The sequence below is a fragment of the Festucalex cinctus genome, chromosome 16, assembly GCF_051991245.1.
Source record: "Festucalex cinctus isolate MCC-2025b chromosome 16, RoL_Fcin_1.0, whole genome shotgun sequence".
NCBI lineage: Eukaryota > Metazoa > Chordata > Actinopteri > Syngnathiformes > Syngnathidae > Festucalex > Festucalex cinctus.
Genome location: NC_135426.1, coordinates 20,158,659 through 20,179,330, shown reverse-complemented (window position 1 = coordinate 20,179,330; position 20,672 = coordinate 20,158,659). Strand labels below are relative to the sequence as shown.

Here is a 20,672-nt window from a genome sequence, read left to right as displayed (position 1 = left end):
ACTGCACAAATGGAAATCAACCTGACTTTTTTTTTTTACAGATGTGATATTGTGGCAGATTTAATATCGCAATCACGACATTGCCGCTATTGTTACATCCCTACTATTCATTAAGATTGTGTCTATTGTTAAGATCAGATCTCATCATCATTTCATGCAGAAATGCAGGTCATTTGATCTGAATCAGATAGCGACCCTGTTCCTTGGAAACAGGGTGTTGGAACAGGGAAACCTCTAAAACCTGCAGGACCCCGGCCCTCGAGGGCCAAGTTTGCCCACCCCTGGACTCTACCGTGTTGCCACTTTTGTAGTAATTGTAGCACTTTATGATGACAAAATGCAACATGATCAAATATGCAGTATATCTATGACCCGCAAATGCTGAAGTGAGAGAACCGCTAACCCGGACCCGTGAGCCCTTTCAAACTGCAAAACACAAAAACACACGGTAGGTCAACGAATGAAAGCCTCTTTTTCTCTGGATCTGGCTTTTTTTTTTTTTTTTAAGTGCCTTATAGTCCCACTCCTTTGGCGGGTGTGCACTGCAAAAGGTCTTTGGAATGCATTTGATTCGTCTCCACATCCAACAAACTGTGCTACATTAAAAGTCAGACAGGACGAGCTCAGCTCCCATTAGATGTGGTGCGCTGCCGGTATGGAGTTACTTGACCACAGGGATAGTCAAATTGAGGACTCGGTGTATCGTATGACTGTTAAATGTTATCATAACGTGAGCCGTCATACAGAAGTTAAAATGATGTCTTCTGACTCGGTGGTGTTGACAGCAGAAGAATTTCCTTGCACTCATTTAACCAAAGACCTGCAAGAAGGTGGCTCACAGTAGTCCAAGTGGCCGGCGTCTGGCGTTGAGCCCCCCAGAGCAGCAGATCTCACATTTCCGTGACACCTGGGTCGAGAGCGCAGAGACCTGCTAACACGGATCCGTGAGATGTAGACTTTTTCATGTGGGCAGCTCCGGAGCAAACGACGAGTTATTTCAAGTGTGCTGACATCGGCGACTTTTGAGCGGGCGCCATTTCCGGCACGTTGAAAGTTCTGCAGGTTGAGCAACAATTTTGCGATGAAGTGTTACGTGGAAAAATAATCAGTCGTTGAAATGTTATTCTGTTGTAGTGAGTGGATGGTGGCACTGATTTATGGTGTATTAACCACTGAGCTAGCAGTTTAGAAATTGCACTTAAACACTAGGATAAGAGGCAGTGTAGTGGCTAGTGGTTAGTACGTCTAATTCCTGTAGCAAATAGTTATATACTCAACAAAAATATAAATGTAACACTTTTGTTTTTACTCTCATTTTTTATGAGATGGACTCACAGATCTAAAGCTTCTTCCACATACACAATATCACTATTTCTTTCAAATATTGTTCACAAATCAGTCTAAATCTGTGATAGTGAGCACTTCTCCTTAGCCGAGAAATCCAGTCAGTACTGGCTATTTTTCTGGGTCCCCAGACACCCCCCCCCCCTCCCCCCCATTAAAACAAAACTTCACCTTTCAGGGTGGCCTTTTATTGTGGGCAGTCTAGTGCTCACCTGTGCACTAATCATGATGTCTAATCAGCTTGATATGGCACACCCGTGAGGTGGGATGGATTATCTCGGCAAAGAAGTGCTCACTGTCACAGATTTGGACTGCTTTGTGAACAATATTTGAGAGAAATGGCGATAATGTGTGTGTCGAAGAAGTTTTAGATCTTTGAGTTCATCTCATAAAAAATGGGAGCAAACGCAAAAGCATATTTTTGTTGAGTGTGGTATTTAGCAGCAAGGACAGCATTTAACACTTTGGTCCATTTCTTGCTTCATTTTCACATTTCAACCGGAAATTATTTGTTTCAGTTGAGAACACCTAAAACGGGAAATGTGTGTGAATGGTTATTTGTTTTTATCGGCGGCTTGGCGGCGGCAGCTGTTGTGCCCATTATCATTATTCTCTATGTGAGGCAGGATAATGCCAGAAATGCAACGCTGTTAATGTTTTAGAAAATGATGGCAATGCCCAGATACCATGCAAATGTGCTCTCTCCGGGCTATGAGCACTCTACGGATTGCGTGATCAGACACCTATTGAGCGGGGCCATGCCACGATATCATTGGCACATTATTGCCTTTCTGCCTGCTGCTGATGTACCCGGTGACCATCTCCCCGCCCGTCCTGCTGCCATTTCCCCACAGTAATGTGTCGCTACGTCAGCCTGTAATACTTTGCGGTTAGCATAATGAGTAGGTGGGTTCGGGTCCAGGCCCATTGAGGCACACATTTGGTTGCTTTAGGCCACTTTCACTCATTTCTTCCAGCCTCATCAGCACTATTGGTTGGGAATAACGGCATCCGAACAGTAACCTGGCAACTTTTTCCTTAATGTAATCCCAAATGGGTTTAAAAATGTCATATATTGCATGTTTATTTGTGATGAATGACTACTACTCCGGTGGCAGCTTCAATTATCACACTCAGTTGCTCTCATTTTTTGTCTTAAGTGTGTTGTTTTGCAGTAGCTGTGCTGAACTAATGCCTCAATTGCCCCTCAGCAGAATCTGGAGGGGAGTTTGTTTATGAAATTAACATTCCTAGCCCACGGTATAGAGGCGCACAAGTTTTTCTTTCGCTATCATCGTGTTTGTGGCAATTTCACAGTCCACCAGTCAAGCACAACACTCGCCAGCTGGTTGGAGCGGATATTTACGGCCTTTGCTTCGACTTTTCAAAGTGGGGATATCATTTTTGATTGGGGGGGTTTGGCCTTTTCTTCCAACAATTCATCTACTTGTTGACGGTGAGGCAAGCTCGACTTGTCTGCTGAGCTTCTGTGACTCAAAACTTTGCTTTTTAAGGAGTCGGAGAACATTCAATTCAACAATGGTCTGGCTTTTGTTTATCTCTCTCTTAAAACTTGCAATCCGACTATTTTTTTCTTCTTCCTGATTTATGGGAATAGCTGACTAGTTCTCCTTTGTTGATGCTTCAGAATTCCTGGTTACTTTCCATGACAGTGCATGTTGTCATTAGACAGCCATTAAAGGTTATGATCTGGAAGCCTTGCTCATAGACGCAGGTACAAACAAAACAGCCAGTCAGACAGTTAAAAAAAAAAAAAAAAAAAAAAAAAGTATGCATATTGATAAGGTGAGGAAGTTGAGAATGTACTAATACCTCTGCAGGCATGAACACACGTGAATATTTGTCTTCTGTGTTATTAATCGCGGTCACTAAAGCACCTGATTTTTATTTGCTGGCAACCAATGTCCCTTCTGGGAAAGTCTTTGCTTCTCGTGAATCTTCCAGTTCCTGTGATGAATATGAAAAGAAAGTCCGACCGCCAAACATTTTCATATGGCTTGCTTTCGTGCTGGAGTTCTGTTGGTGGACAGTTTTGGCAGTTCTCCTGCATTTTTTTTTTTTTTTTTTTTTTAATGGAGGGACTTGTATGAACCACAACGGCAGACATCTTGAATATGATGGTGTTGCAATGCATCGTGTGCAAACAAGCATCTATCCAAAAATGGTCATTTAATATATTTGTTCTTATATTTATGCCAACGCAACTGAGAGTGGCAGGCCAAACATTCATACACCAGAATAATAGCTTAACAGTATGATTTCATTTATAAATTCACTCTATGCTCTGCATGCTTTGTCTGTCAGGCACCATGGAAGTTTTATTAGTTCTAGTTGTTCTAACTTTTCTAGACTCTTGTGTGACAGCTAAGAATATTTAAAACATTACCAGGCTTCCTAATGGCGACAATTCGAGCCTGGAGCAATTTAATGTGAAAATGATTTCAAAATTGTTGGAATGGATTCTGGTTGGCTTTACAGTTCCGGCTGAATCTATATAGCAGGGGCCCTCCAACTCTGGCCCTCAAGGGTCCCTATCCTGCATGTCCTCCAACACACTTGATTCAAATGATTAGGATCAGTACCAGGCTTCTGCAGAACTTGCCGATCATTTCAAGACATCCAAAAACATGCAGGATACGGGGCCCTCAAGACCCCTGCTATAAAGTCTAAGTTGAATCAACTGAGGACGACTGAACATCAGGGAGTACGTGACAAGACTATGCTACCAAGGGTGCTCTCTTACTTGCACCACTAAGTCATTAAAAGTCAGGGGTGCTCACACTTGTCACAAGAGTCGTGTCGCACTTCCATTATGGTGGCACACTGACTGGCCCCTGAGCCGTAGCGCAGCAATTTTCACCGCCGAGTTATGTGTCATTTACAATGAAGTTGTTATGAGCCGTGCTGTGCAGCGCAACGCCGCTCACATGCCTGCAGCCGGTGGAAAGTTTGTTCAGCGCGGTCGCGCACACTCATCAGAGTGGCAGTTGGTCCAAGCACAGTCGTGTGCGGGGTGACGAGGGGAGAGTCGCTTGTCTGGTGGTTCGAACTGATTTCTCCGGGCCTTTTATAGCCCTGTGCCCACGCGCCAGTGCCCACCCCACCGTCAATGAAGTGTCAGCAGGCAGCATCCCAAACAATGGCCCCGTCAGGCCCTTGAAAGCCAGATTAACTCCCCTGACCCGACTGTTTGGGACTTGGCAGGCTCGTGGCAGTCTGCCTGGGCACGGCACACGAGCAGAAGACCTTAATTGGACAACGCGAGCGCAGTGGTGCCGGGGGAGGGGGGTGGCGGCGGTGGCCGCTCTCAGCCCCGTTTAGTTTTCATTAGAGTGACGCGAGCAGGAGTTACAAGCTTCATGCTCTAAGCTCTGTTCTTTATAAAAAAAAACGCAGTGCCACCAGTAAAGCCCAAACTGATGCTCAATATTTTTTTTTACCGTTTCTTCTTATTTACTTCATGTGAGGTACTTCCATCGTGAGATTGGATTTGATCTGGCTGTTTTTTTCCCCCCCTCTCTTTCAAACAAATCGATCCTCACATGGCCATTTGTCCCGAGGCAACGGGCCAAATTGGAAGTAGGAAAGGATTAGACCATTTTTGGCAGCTTTGGAATTCGCCCTTTCCTCACCATTTTGATTTGCTTCCTTCAGTACAAATCCAAAATAAAGCCTCTGTCACTCAGGGGTATGCTTTCAAAGTTATTGTAACCCTTTAATCATATTGCGGGACCGGTTACAATTATGAAAATACAAGTGGCTGCTGGGTCTGTGTGAGGAAAACTGTCTATACGCTCTTGCTTGTACTTACCCAGACTATTGGGGCACTGAGATGTGAGGTTTTGGATGTAAATCACTTGAAGTGCTCCACCGAGTCCATCAAGTTCAGAGCACAATGTCACGACGTTCTTTTGTCTAATTACAGATCACTCGTTGTCACTAAGAAAGGCCTTGAAGTGGCCGGCTGATTTGTGTCGAGAATAGCGACAGCCTGTGAGACCTCGTCTTTGTCTGTCAAGGACGTATATCCATCGTTTACACCAGATTGCTACCAGTGTCTTCACGTGCACGTCTGTGTCAGGTTATTGGAGAGCCTTTAGACCAGCTTCAGAAGCCGTTTCTTTATGGTGGCATAAATGCAGGAATGCTTTGAAAGAAGAAAATTGATGGGTAGTGTCTGTATTTACTTGTTTGAAAGATACAATTAAAAAAAAATATTAATTAAAGCACTGTCTGAACAGTTAATAACTTTTGACATTAATTCGTATGCATTATTTATCCTCTTGGCAGCGCTACATGGTGCAACATTTTATAGATTTTCCTCAATAGCCATAATCTAGGGGTGTCAAAATTAGTACATTCATTTTGAGTACTTTAAAGTTCCTTGAACACCACTATTTTCTTACGTGTGATTAATGACCATTGACCACCCCTTACTTTTAAAGCCTGTACTGGGGGAATTCCAGTCGCAACACAGGGGACACGTCCATCTCAAAAGGAGTAACAAATTTAATAATAACGTAGATATGTTTGTGGTGACTAGGGTCAAGTTGTTGTTTTTTTACAATTTTAAAAATGTGCGGAATTTCACAAGTTACTTCATGTTAAAGATTCGATAGCTCTTAATATGAAAAGAAAAATGCACTGAGCTGTCATCGTCTCACAAATGCAATGATGCCATCTAGTGGCAGAAATATGACTAACACAAATCAATATCACACTCGTTTTTTTACAGTCCAGTATGTATTTTTTATTTTAACTCAACAATATGTATTATGAAATTACTGTATCAATGACTAAACTATGCAGCCATATTTCTATTAGTTTAACATTTTTCCCCACTTATGTTAACAAGAGGATGAAAACTTAGGGGGGGAATTATTGTACATTTGATTGAACAGATATAAAAATTACGATTAATCGTGAGTTAACTATTGAAGTCAAGCAATTTTTAAAAATTGCAATCGTCTGACACCCCGACTATAATCAGTTTCATAGAGGCGATGGCACATTAAAAGGCTGCAAGCTACCCATATCCTGTGAGCATATTAAATTCACCATAAGAACAACCTGATGAAAACACAGAAGACTATCAAACACACATATTTAATGATGGCCGAAGGGCAACACAATGAGCCAAGAAAGAGATTAAACATCAGCCTCTCAAGGGAGGTTGACATCTGCAACGCATCTTTTTTTTTTTTTATTTGAACTATTGCCTCATCTGCTGCGAGTTTGCTTTTACGTGTCAACAGGTGCAGCAGTCTGAAGGCGAGTGGGGGGGGGGCCTTATGGATCGTGTGCCGCCAGTCAACAGGATGCACAGCCGCCAGTTTGTGTCAGAGGACAGGAACTCCCACCGGCCGGCACTGTCTTGTCACGCACATACAATCACAGTCTTTCCTCCACATCCTTGGACCTTTTCAAAAAGCCCCCGAATAGTTGCTCAGTGGGTCACTATGTACAATTAGATGACTGTCAACCCCCCCCCCCCCCATCCCCAAAAGCGCGCCTTCCTCCTCCTCCGTGTCACATAAATCAAAACATAGCGCAGATCCCCTCCAGCTGTGTTGTTTTATACGTGCTGTAGGACGGGTCTTCATGAACGATATAGGTCTCAGCTTCATGTTTACGGGCGAGCTTAACAAGCAAGCAAACGTTAAAGATAATGAGATGTTGCACAGTGGATGCAGGCAGCTGTACGTTTGAATGTGTGTCCACAAAGTGGTGTGCCATCGCCCTCACATCTGGGCCTGTTGACACTCTGCCAGCTTCCAGGGCTGAAGGCGCTTTTTTTTTTTTTTTTTTTTCTAGTGAGCACGTCCCCTTTAATCAGACGGTGGTGTTAAAAAGCTGACACTGGAAGCGAGGCTCGGCGCTAATGAGGGCGAGTCCGAGGAACCCCAGATGATCGCAATATGTGTTTATCAGATGAGCAAACAAACAAGCTGTCCCTATTTACAGCCCACGAGTTGGAGGTTAAAAGCCATGTGTGCCTTACCACACATTGGAAATTAACGAGGCTTAAGCTCGTAGTTACTTGAGGGACGTGCAACGCTTGTTTGGGAGGTTCAAACAGGCTGCTCTTGTTGACGTTTTACAGGTGTTTACTGTACTCGATGTATAATCATTCTTTCCAATGACCTTTAAAGTGCCTTATACATCTTTCTTCAAGCAGATTTTGAATCCTGCAAAGCAGTTTTTTTTTGTGTTTGTATGTGTGTTTAGCGTGTGGGTGGTTTACCGTGGAGAAGCCACAGGTTGAGTGAGGTGCAGGAATTTGCGTGTGTGAGCGAATCCTAAACAAGAGGCACGAGTCGACGAAAGTGAAGGGGCCCAGCATTTGGTGGTGTGTTTATTTGAGTTTCCATGTTGTCCGACGTGCGGTTAACTGATAGCATTCAGTGTTGACAGGCCCAGGTGGATGTATATCTATCTCCACTCCCATAGGGGCTGTGTTTAAGCCCTGTGTGTGATTGCGCTTGCTTTTTGTGTGTGCCTATGCATGCTGGGAGGGCAGAAGGTGTTTGACCCCCCCTCCCACCCGGCCCTCTTATCTCCAGCACCCCGGAGTGTTTGTTTTCACAGTCACAGTGCTGATGTCACGTGAGCCTGGGCGGTATCTTTCGTTTGGACTCCCCTCCACTTCTGCACACATCCACTTGTGCAGTATCGCACCCTCGCATGTGGAACAAATAATAAACCCGATATTATTGATTCCAGGAGGTGTTCTTACTGAATGGAAAACTGCAAATAGACACGTTGTGTTTTGCAGAACACTCAAAATAACACCAAAGATTATCCCATTTTGTCAACCATTGCCCATTCTTGAACTCACTTGATTTTTGTCACTGTATTCTTGAGCTGTGATCACGAAATAACTTTGGCATTTCAACTACGGCACAGTTGGCTGTGACACTTTGGCGAAAATGTAGTCGGCCGCAAGCACAAAGGTGCTGACTCGCCCTTCACGGTTTGTGTAGATAGAAGCAAACCTGAGATCTGCTTTGCTAGTGTTTACTTTGGATCTCTTCTGTGTTACTAAATAAGGACAATCAGTGCTATGTTACCGAGCTCGCTTCTCGATCGTGCGAGGATCTGGCCCCCTCTCAACCACCGACAGCATCCATTTTGCTGCGTCGACCGTGCATGCGGTCGCTTTCTTCTCATCTTCAGCAGAAACCTGTCTCAGGGACCCACTGAGATGGGAGCCCGTCAAAGGCGGCTTTCCAGACAGTCCTGAGAGTTGGACGCCGGCCAAGTCGGCCCCCATCCCTGCAGCACCGCAGGCAGCGGCGCACAGAGAGCCAGAGTTGGACGCCTGCCACTCATTTACGTGCCGTCCTGTTGTTTTAGGCCTGTCACGATCGCCCCCGGTGCATGATTGAAAACACGTTGGAGCCGGTGCTGCTCCGGGTCCATATTAGGGCCACTGACTCCTCAAAGGTTCTTGACGGCAATATGAATAGGTTGCAGCAGGGCGTAAAGTCGTTATTTCACACTGTGTTGATTCCTAAGTAATGTGAAAGTTGCCTCGCAGTGTTGTGAATCCATATGCAGGAAGGTCACGCCACTAATGATGTGTTGGCATTTTCTCATAGCTCCCAGTCTTGTACTGTAACTGCAGTACGGTGTTGAAAGGTTTACTTTGCTGTGTCAGCAGGTTTGGGCATCTCCCTTTTCATGCGCGCTCGCTGTCAGGTTAAAATGGCAGCTTGTGATGACAGTTGGGCTTCTGCAAGTTTAAAGAGGGGGATACTACCAAACCAAATATGTTATTGTGTTGTGGTGCAAGTTGGCTTGGTTTGCATGGGAAACATTTTTTGTTACCTGTTCTCACTTTTAGTTTAGTAGGATTTTGTTTCGGAGAGTAGAAATGTACTTTTTGCCCTATGAGCTAATTGCTTAGAAATTATGTTGTCTTTTTCATGCGTTTGTCCAACCTGTTCTGAAGTTTTTGTATTATTTCCCACTAATTTCTTGTGAATTTGAAATGAGTATTGGCGATAACGCTTGTCAAAGACGGGGACTCGCAACTCGGACTTGTGAGAGACGAAGTTGCTACTTTTCGAGGCTTTCAGCTTGACTTGAACTTGTCCACTAAAGACTCGAGACTTGCCTCGTACTTGGACTTTGGAATGAGCAACGTCCAGTGCTAATGACATCGCATAGAGAAATGCAATATTAACACACAAACAATCACCAGCATGGCAAAATCGGCGCAACAGGCTGCTGCAGCACTGCCATTTGTTATAGCTTTTGCTTATAAGGAATTTATCCAGCGAGTTGGACTCGTGGGTCGGGGACTTGAGACTTGACTTGACATGTATCGACAATAGTGTTCTCTTGTTTTCTTGTTTCAACACTTAATTTAGGTCCCTGCAAAACAAGAAGGACTGCTCCAGATATAGCTGAGCTGAAACTTTGGCTTTTTCCAGTATGAATGAGACGGAATGATGTCCAGGAAAACACACGAGCAAACACGCTCTGTGAGGTTCCCTTGATCACCGTTTTGCCGAGTGCTGCTTCTCCCTACGAGGAGTTCGTGTCCCCTTGAACTGCTCTGGCCGACTTTGCGGTGCGCTGCTGACAGTGCGAGTGAGCGAGTGTGTGAGTGAGTGAGGGAGAAAGGGACAGAAGAAGGGGAGGGTGGAGAGTTTCTTGTGGGAGGAGAAGGAGGAGGGAGTGAATGGGAGGAAGAAGGAGTAGCCTTCTCAGTTTCTGTATGTCCTGCTCGCTCTGGGCTACAGAGTGAGCGCAGTTGCTTTCCTCTCACTCTGAGAGGCAACTGCTTTTTTTTTTTTTTTTTTTTTTTTTTTAACTTTTTCTTTTTTTACCCCCTTCCTCACTTCAAATCCAAGCCATCCATTGTGGTTTCTTCTCTCTCTTGGCACGGGACCCGCATGTCCCACTCTTTTATTATTGTTTTGGAAACGGAGGCAAATATACCATGCCGGTAGTTGGCGTCGCCTCCAAGCTCAGGCAACCGTCCACGGGGAAGCCGGTGCACACCGCGCTCCCCATCCCCAGTGCCATCCGGGCCGCCGCCACCTCCCACGGCTACATGTCTCGGCAGCAGGAGCTCAAGGTGAGCGAGGGCGTCCCAGCGCTCTCCTGCCAGCTGTCAGTCAAGTCAGAGTACCAACCTGTGAGGACACCTGAGGGAAAGTCCAAGGCTGAGACTGAAGAGAGCAGGATCTGCAAGGTGGGTTTACACTGAGTATCTCTTTGGTGCTGAGAGCAAATTTCTCCATGATTGAGTTTTTCTATGTTGAGTTGAGCAGGTGCATGTGTAGCTCTGGCATGGGGATGACTCACTACAGGGCTGCTATTTGCGTTGGTGAGGACAGAATTACCTCATCCCGATGCCCTGTCAGTATCTGTGTCATTTGCGAGAAATAAGTGATCTGTTTCGCAAAGATCATTAGGATCACAGCCAAGGAAGTGAGCTGTTTGGGGGGGAGGAAGACTACTATTTACTGACCTGGATATACTTCCTACTAACTGACATGGCCAAAGCTTACACTTAAGTTACCTAAAAGTGGTGCAATAGACCCACAGATAGTTTTCCCTGCTGCACAGATTCTAGCATTGCTTTCTCAGGCTCCGGCAGAAGAGGCGTGGCCACTTTTCAAAAATCCCCGCCAAGTAGTTTCAGCAGCACCTCGTCACAAGCTGTCAGAGCACAAACCGAAACGTTGCCAATCTGGCCGGTTTGTCCGTCCGCCGCTTCCTTTTAATGCTCAAAGAAGTCCGGTAGCAAACAAAGCTGCAGAGATTCCTCGTGACTGGGAGGAAACGAGGGCCCGAGACATCAAAGCTTGTATCAGCGCTCTCCGGCCTGCTTCTAAATCCTCACAGCATGGCTGTGACTGACCCTGAGCCTTTCCGGGCCAGTGTAAAGTATCAAGGGGGCCCTGGCAAAAGGGGGTGGGGCAATCTGCTGCTGAGAAAAAAAAAAGAAAGACTTGCAGCCTGTTCATATGACTTCCTGTATCTCTTGTTTTTGGTCTTGGAGCACCAGCATGTATTACAAACTGATTGGTTGTAAGTTTGCTGTTTTGGACTGGAGACTTGCTTTAGCCATACAGCCAGAACTTCAACAAGCTGGGTTCAGTAAATTAGTCCATTCAAGCTCGGAAACTGACACAAATTTTGCTGCATGCCCCAGCCTGTTACTGTGGTTAAAGAAACGGCAGTATGGAAGAGGTAATTAGTCCACCTAATTGTTTTGCATGTTTTACTGTAATAACTTTTAACCCCATTGACATTGATTCCCGTTAACATTTTCCCAAAGTACCAGCATTCAACATAATGGTAAGCACAGGAGATGAGGAAGGATTCATTTTTTTTCATTGCCCTGATGATGTTTGCAGAGGTCTGTGGCAGGTCTTGCGCCGTCTTTCCAAATTTCATGGAAATGATTTTTAAGATGCTCTGCTGGAATCAAACCCTATCTGCCGCTGGTGTTCCAAAATCTGCATTCATGTGTTTCACAGATACCGTAAAAAGGTTGTAGCAATGTTGTGCCGCAATGTTGGCTTCAGGAGGAAGTGCATCTGAACCAACTCTCAGCTCATCGAAGAGGGATGCAATTAAACTGTCGAATGAGATCCATTTTTGGCACCGTTGGAACGTGAGCTAATGTCAGTGGCATTATGCAGTCCTTGTGTGTTGAGTGACAGCTAAACTTTTGCAATTTTATGAGTGTCTTCAGGAGGGTGTTTATTAAACGTTGATGATAGAATAGCAAAAGAGCATATGTGATTATTTCCTGTTTTGATGTAGGCAGAAAGCCGGATGGCCCTGAATTACATAGAACTGTTTACATTTTTTTTGTTGTTGTTGTTGAGTGTTTGTTGCTTTTTTACACTGCCTGCATTCTTTGGACGCATCCCCTGTTAAATCCTCATATGAGTTTTGCCTGTCAAAGGCTCCTGTGTGAAGGAGATGAAAACATGGGCTGACGTAGGCTCCTCCTGGTGGATTCTCTCCTCTGACAACTCAAATTAGTCTCTTGCCTCTGGCACTGCGCGATGACGAGCTGGAATGAAGAGTGTATTTGAGTTGACTGGGCTTTAATATCGTGTCAGTGCCACCACCCATGATAGCGGATGATCTTGTGGATCGAGTGTTTTTAACTGTCAGAATTAAGGCTGGTATTTATTCAATGTGTGTTTTTCTTCAAACAAGCAAAGTCTTTTGAATTGTATATGAACTTTAGCGGTGAGTGCATCTTTAGCTGCGATTGTACGAGCATACGTGAGCCAAAGGTTGCGACTTGCATTTGGCATTGAATGTTATCCTGGAATGTTGCTTGTAAGCCTAAGTAGAAAAAGTATGTTGAGGAGTGCAAGTGCCAGATGCACTCACCCACTCACTTGAAAGCTTCCTGTTGCTTATCTCTTGTGCTCCCAAGAGTGAAGAGCATATGCACAGTCTCTTGTATCACTTTTGATACAGCAGATGTGAAACGATTGTGCTCAGTGACTGGATTTGTGGTAAGAAGGCAAGCAATATTGTAAACTTGACTGAGTGGGTAACATAAAAATCCCTCGAGGCCTTTTCTTTTTTGAGTACCCTCTGAAAGTCTCCAGCTTTTTGCACACTGTATAATACTCGTAAAATACGACTTACATGTATGGTAAACTATAAACCAGACCCACAGCGGATTGCATTCTGCAGAGAGCCAAAGATTTTGTCACATTTACTCTCAGCAGACGGGCAATTAGATGTTCATATAAACCAAATCATAAATCAGAAACTCCAAACCCTATAGCAAAATCAAGTATTTGTTTAAACGTCTTTAAAATGAATTTCACCCGTCCAATGTTTATTTATTAGCCCCATTGGAACACTTTGAGTATATGAATAAGCCATTGAGTGTATTTGAGTAGTATTCAATTTATGCATATTGGTCGCGTGAAGACATTTTGAATGGTAGTTGAAGCGACAGACTGCGTATTAAAGTTCAAAGAAAGCAACCAGAGATACATTTATTGCGTCCATCATGCCAACATTCAAAGCATACTCGTATTGTCTCCTCTGGCTCAGATGGGTCTAACCCTCCTCCCTTCTGTTTTAGTGGTTCTGACACTGCTGAAATAACAGAGGGGGCCAGCCCGCTCCAGCAGAAGGAGGGGTGGGCAGGATGGGAACTTAATATGTCATGGGTGGTCTGTGTTGGAAGCTGTATCTGGAACACAAATCACGGAGCAGGAGTGAGCGACGCTACGGTTGTCCTTCAAGCCGGCGAGATTAGAGAAGGCTCTCAAATGGCACACTTAAACACTTCTGCGTTGTGTTCGGCCAATCAGAAAGCGTCTCCACGCACACATGAGTAATCCTCCTGACCCGCAGGTTAAAAAGTGGAAAGTATTGGACAAAATATTATCCTTTCCCATGCTTTTACAACCAGCTTGAAGAAGGTCTTTGATTTCCCTGCTGTATGTGGAGATCTCAGTGTTTAAATCTTGGAGCGAGAACACACAGACTTGTTTACAGTAGAACCACACCAGTTAAAAATACCCTCCCTGCAGACAAATTAGGAGAAAAAAAAAAGAGACATCGAGCTTGCTGCCAAACGCTTTGGTGCCAAACATTTCTAGGAAAAAAAAAAAAAATTCCTTGACGGTGCACTTTTGTTTATCGGGGTGATTGATGTGGTTAAAAGTGCCTTCATTAAGGACAGCGAGGCAAAAGCTGGCTTGCACCACCTTGTGATGCGTTTCCGTGGCCCGAGGCTCCATAATACAATAAATAACGGAGACTAAAGGGAAGGGGAAGCTCCCGCTGGCCTGTTATTGTCTCGTCATATTGTGAGGTTTCACTCTGATGTTGCCTGGGAAAAACTGACACTGATACACAATCGCACTATGGACACTCACAACAGCTTTTGCTAGTTTGGAGGTAATGATGAGGGTTTGTTTTTTCTTGTGAATGAATCAATTAACAGTTGATTACTTTATCCTATACTGTAAATCTCGAATTAAACAATTCACATTAGGAGGATTTTGGGTTCAAATTTGATACGACAAAGTGGCTGGGAATCACTTATGTAAATGAATTCAACCTTGTATTGTGCCTGAAGGTAAACGAAGCAAGTACATGAGAGATTGTTGATTTCCTCGTCTATAAGCTCTTTGTATTCCCTGTTTTCTTAGCATTATCTTAATTCCTTTCTCAATTCCTCCTTTTCACTACATCCACCACCTCTTTTTTTTTTTTTTTTCCCACCGTCTCCTGTCACAGTCTTTCTGCTCTTTCCGATTGCCAGCATTCCTTCCCGTGTTTTTCTCTTTGTCCTCGGCAAACAGCAGCCTCACTTTATTCGAATCCCTCATATTTTCCTTTTGACCTTTACCTGTACACTCCATTTGTCATACATTTCCTCACTCCTTCCTTCTACTTGTCTTTTCCGATTGCCCTTCTGCTGTCAAACTCGTTTCCTTTGCGATCCAGTTCCGATGCGAGTGGCACAGAGGGGGTTAAACGCACACCTGGCCCACTTCTGTCAGTCCGGCTGTCAACTGTTTTCAGCCGAATGAACCAATCACCTTTTCTCTGTCATTGCCCTCTCCGGTTTATCCTGTTCCTAATCTATCGGTGCATTGTGTGGAGTCGTGAAGCGTGCCATAACACATGCTTACACAGTCAGTGTGTGGGTGTGTGTGTGTGGTTTTTAGGTATGCATGGAGAATGACCGCTGATGTTTTGAATTAGGCCAGGGCCGTGGCTGTGGTATTGACTCACTGCTGTACGCACCGCAGCGGTAGTCGGTCATTCGCCATCGACGCAATTACTGCGTTCCTTTCGCACTTGGGGGCGGGCTTTCCTGCTTGACAAAACATTCATTTAGGGGCAACCAACCAGCTCCTCTCATGAAAGCACTAAATACGCTTCTGGTCATAAAAGCTGAAGGGAAATGAAACGGCAGAATGATGTTAACCGCAAAGCAGTTAAGAAAAACAACAGCAAAAGTTACTAAGTGGTTGTTTTAGAAGAATTTCCTTCCCATATGAATTAAATGTTGAATCTTAGCCACCACTCTGATCCAGATCTCACTTCTCACTCTTTCCCCACCAGGCAGTGCTCACGATTGCATGGATTGTAAACATTTGCCATTTTCAACCCATAAGGAAAGAACATGAAAGCTCCAGGAAAGATTTCATTCATAGTTGAGCAGATCTTCATCTCTGTCTGTCAGTAAAACATTTACAATTGCAACTCACAGGCGTTTGCAACGGTTTAATTGTGCAACACGTTGTTGCTGTTGCTGATCCTCTGGTTACATTTAAAGTTTTAACTGTCAGGAGTTTCTGAATGCAAAGCCGCTCTTGCATGCAGATGCTTGGATGCAAAGCTCGCTGTGGTGGCCTAGCGGGTGACGTTTTTTTTTCTCCTCACCATCCCTTGGTAGAGACTTTTCTACTGAGCTGAGTCCCCCCCCACCCCCTTTTTCCAAATGTGACATTTAGACACATCATTGCCCACAACCAACCAATATAATCTTATTATTTTCCTTTTTTTCAATCCAGGGATGACATCTTCTTACATTATTTTTTCATGCATGTGTTCCTTCTGTCTGGCTTATGTAATTTGCCCCATTAAATGGCAAGTGAAAGACATTACTCATTTATGCGTTTTGAGACAGGAGAGGAATATCAATATCGCTGTGTTGGATTTTTCTTGGTACAGTATCCATCTAAAAGCATTAGATAATGTCAGTTATTGGGCACAATATGTCATCCTTCATGTAATGTCAACACTGCAAAATGCCCAATAGAAACACCTTTTGTTAATTTTTCCCAATATAACAATTTTAGCTGTATCACGATTCTATCTATGATTGCGCTCACATCACAGCAAGAATGATGAAACAGTGAGGCGAAGAAAAGCCACCTCATTGTGTATTCACATTTTGATATAAAGCACAGGTACTTCTGTCGTTTATTTGTATCCTTGTGTGAAATTGCACTAAGATGTTTGTCGTTGTAGACACGACCATGATTATTTTGCATTTATGGTGTGCCCATTATCCACTGGCCAATTCTGGTCTTTTCTTTTTGGCAACCATCATTGCGATATGAAATTTAATTGAGAGTCTTGCTGTTGCTAAACAACAAACAACAAACGAAAATGGCTTTCCAGTTGCAGTTGAAGTTAGTCTTGCTGCCTGAGATCAGAAGATGTCACGTCAATCTTGGCCCAGGCTCTTCCTGGGTGGTTTAATTCGTGTCCCAGTGTGTGGTTAAGAGTTGTAAGTTTGTGAGTGGAACATTGTCAGTTTAGTCCCTTCAACTGTGGGGACAAGCATTAATCTGGACGGGGGAAGTGGAACCACATGACAGTTTCCAATCATGAATATAGTGTTTAACTTGCTCCATATTGTAGATTTTATCCTACCATCACATCATATGTGAGTCAAACAAGTCATGTCCAAATGTGTTCACATCTTCACCGGTAAAAAAAAAAAAAATTGCAATATGGCTGTATTGCTTCCTCTGCTCTTCTGTGCATTAACTTGCCCATAAAGTGTGTTAACTTTATCAGATGAACTGCCAGCCCTTGACGGTCTCTCTGGAGCTTGGACGGATAAACCCACACATGGCCAACAAAGTTCTGCTGTTTTGGCCCGCGCATGTTTTCTCACAGGATTTGCCTCCTGCCACACAAACACAAACACAAAACACACACACGTGGAATTTGGCTTTATTAACTGGCTGATGTTGTTGCGTTATTGCCACATAAAAGCACACATTTTCTTTTAACGGCCGTCTATTTTGTCGACGCATCCTGTGAGGTATTCTGGAGCCCATTTCATTTTTTTCTTTCAACCTGTTGTCATTGAAGGCTTTGTACTGTTCCATACTTCCACCCACGTTCATGCCTCTCAGCAGTCTGCAAATCATTTATAGCATTTGGGCTATAAATCTCCTCGCTGTCCTGTAAAATATTTCTGGCATATTTAATAGAGTATCATTGCTGACAGAGAGATGAACTGACTCTCTTTTGGAGGGTCAGCGCATCTGTGATGGATTCATCGTTTACATTTGTGGTGGTCCAGAAACTTTGGTAGATTAGCAAACTTTTCCCCTTCTAATAGGTTAACAGCAGCAGACAAATGTGAAAACACTTCGACAAGAGTTTCCTTGTATCTCCCAGGATTCAGATGTTGACTGGCCCCTCACCAATAGCTTGTCCAACTCAAGTGAGCTGCCCACAGACAGAAACCAAAGAGGCCTTTGTATCGCTTGGTGCAACTTCCCATTGCGGACATTTTCAAGAAGTACACTGAAATATGAAGCCCTTGGATTTGCCAGAGTATGTTGAACATCTGTTTCTGGTTTTGTTTGATAGTGAGTCAATATACTGTATTTGAAATTTGATTTCAAGACATTTCAACATGATCTCTAGCCTAAACATCTTTTTCTAATCCACCCATCAAGCCATTTATTGGACAACGTACCCTGTTCAGGGTCACATGGTATGTGACCCACTACACCACCAATGGTTCTTCTCGTCAAGTCTTCTGTTGCGTTGCACATGGTGGACTTCCTCAATTGGTGCCTTACTATCATGTTTGTTCTGCTGTCCTCAATGTAGACAGCTTCCTGGGGGAAGCCTGGGGTGCTCTCAAAAGAAACCAGTCGAGTGAAAGTAGTAGCAAGAAAGCTGTTTCTTTAATCATTTAGTCCTTGCGCATTGGTAGGAGTTAACTTGCCGCCGGATTGAAAGCAGATGCAGGCACCTCGTTCAGGTTTAAAGCTGTAATCGCCCTCAGCATCTGGCTGCCTCCTTTTCGCCTCGTGGTGGGAAACGCTCAATGTAAGCTCGGAGCCGAGGTTAACGGCGGAAGGAAATCCGAAGGGCTGGGAAGGAGAAGTGTGAGTCTCGTGGGAGTGGAGAACTCATAATAGTGGTGTCAGTGCATTCGGTACTGAAATATTTCTCTGCAGGTTACAATTGTAGTCAAAGCGTAAAGTGCATGAGAGTAGAAAGAAAGGAAGTGAACTGAGGGTGGAGTCCAAAAATCATGCCAAGATAGTCCTGTGGGGTTATGAGCTGGATGAAGTCTGGACCAGGTGATGAATTGGGGAATTCCTACCAACTTTGTATCATTGACGTATGGAAAGTACTCACCAATAACATGCAAAGTATTGAAACAAACTTCCTGGTGTATAATAATTGTTGGTTTTCTACCTTTCCATTTTTTGCTTCAAAATTCCTCTGTACAGCAAGGGCAGCCCCCTCTTCAATAAATGTCTCTTAATGGCTTCCACATCTAAGCTGCAAATGTAATGTGGCCTGGGAATCAGCACTCCGTCCTCACGAGATGCTGCTCTATAAACTTGCTCAAGCGGCCCACTCAACCAGTACATTGTTTCCCTTTTTGACCAAAATTTGATAAAATGCTTCCATCCCATTGAGTCAACCATGTATTCATCGCTGGCATGTGCGAGTAAATTGATAGAAATACGAACGCTACACACCAAACGTTGCATCTTCTTCTCCTCCCTTGCCCGGAGTTCAAGGCTGACTGATTTCCGTTTGCTTGACAGACTCCATTAGTCTTTGGTGGGAGGCTTTCAGTTACAGTGTCTAGGGGGTAAGAATCCTTTGGCACAGGCAACAGTGTGTAGTGCTAGTGTTATACAATAGGCCAGACCACGAAGAGGAGGAGCAGGAAAGAGGGCGTTGCCATTGGACTGTGAGTATTAAAAATGTGGGAAAGATGAAATGCCTCACTTGGACAGTCCGCCTGAATACTGACAGATGCAAAAAGGAAGACACTGACCTGTTTCCAATCATTCCAATCCCATCCAGTTATTTATGCATTGCACCTACGTCTGTACAAGCACAGCCAGGGTAGGGCGACTCCAAATTGACTGTGGCTGGTGGGTCACACCTATGCCCTGTCCTTCATCAGGCTGTTGGACTTTACCTGGCAACCACTCGCACTGCTGCTCCAGCGACTCGCAAACTGTCTCCTGGTCAATCTCATAAATCATTTCCAAGGTACACTCTTGAGAGAGGAAGAAAGGGTCGGAAGGTCCATTCCCACAGCCCACAAACCTCCACACGTTGACGGATATCTGGAGAACGCTGTGCTGGCCACACACCAACCTGGTAGGCTTCTTTTTAGCCGCTCAAAAAGTAGGTTGCTGGAATACCTATAAATACTCTTGTTCTTGTTCGGAACAAGTTGAATTAGTGATTGCATTCCAGGCAAATGGCTGCATGAGCAATGACCAAATGCTAGTCCTGGTCTAAGTCTCATTGCACATGGACTGAAGTATCTCCCGACTTACCTTTTACATTCTAAAAACAGTACAGTAGTTTAATGCTACACAACGCTGTGTACTGTGCCGGAGCAAAGCAGCAGTTAGTCACAGACGTAAAAGCGATGCATGGAGATAAATACTTGTGTGGGTGTGTAAACCTCAGTTTCCCAGGTCTCTTCTCTTGGGAAGTACTTGGCACGGAACCCTTGGCTGTAATATGAGCTGTTGACCTACTGCATTATGCCAAGCCAGGAACCAAAAACATTTTTCTTCAATAAATCTTTTAAGGTGTTGCTTCCCCCAATTTAAGTTTATTCCATCTATGTTTCATGACTTTAATGGGTAGTTTTTCCCATTATTTAGTGTTAAGCATTGTATGATAGGTCAATGCTAAAAGGAAAAGGGAACATTTTTGCTTCCATGAGTCACTTGTGTATAAAAGGTGACAGAATAGTGGATCTATTTTCCTTCACCGTCCTCAATTCTTCCCAGCTGAAGCAGCAGTTATGGCTCATTTACTGCACTCCGTCTGTCCTCAACGCTGGACAGTTTGGCCCAATATTCTGGCCAGGAGCGTTGGCCATTCAGTGTTTTCCTTGGAAGTGGCAACAGGTCCAACAAGCACTGGCATCCGTGTCAAGTGGCGTACTAACTTTGTAAAAGTTGGACAGCCGAGGTGCCGCATGACACGTGCGGTTGTTACAAGTGCCGGGCATGGAGACTGCATCCCATCTAGAGGTCAGGAGAGCTGTAATTATACAGAAATCTGTTTAAATATTTGCCCACATTTATTGACGCTGAGTGACGTGCCGAATTACGGCCCTCTTTCGTCAGCGTTGGTGAATTAAATTTAGCTTCCATCAGTCCCTTTTGGGCAAGGAAAGGCAGCTGTGTGCATTCCTGTATTAATCTTCGATGTCGTATGTTTGCTCGCCACTCTACTTATTGTTTACATCAGTCAGCTGCTTGGAAACTCGGTTCAGCCATGCAAATACTCCACACGTTGTCTGACAGTGATCAGCA

At 44.3% G+C, this 20,672-nt stretch overlaps 1 protein-coding gene across 10 annotated transcripts in view; it reads left to right on the top strand.

Moving 5' to 3' along the window:
• Positions 1-20,672, top strand: part of nav3 (neuron navigator 3) — a 202,425-nt gene that overhangs the window by 58,739 nt on the left and 123,014 nt on the right. For 8 of the 10 annotated variants that reach the window (XM_077498639.1, XM_077498642.1, XM_077498637.1 and 5 more), the window contains exon 1: positions 10,183-10,570. The exons of the other annotated variants lie outside the window; for them this stretch is intronic. In XM_077498639.1, the coding sequence (XP_077354765.1) occupies positions 10,316-10,570 (255 nt within the window). In that variant the 5' untranslated portion in view covers positions 10,183-10,315. Of the gene's footprint in view, positions 1-10,182; positions 10,571-20,672 lie in introns of those variants that run through there. 10 annotated transcript variants of the gene reach the window in all.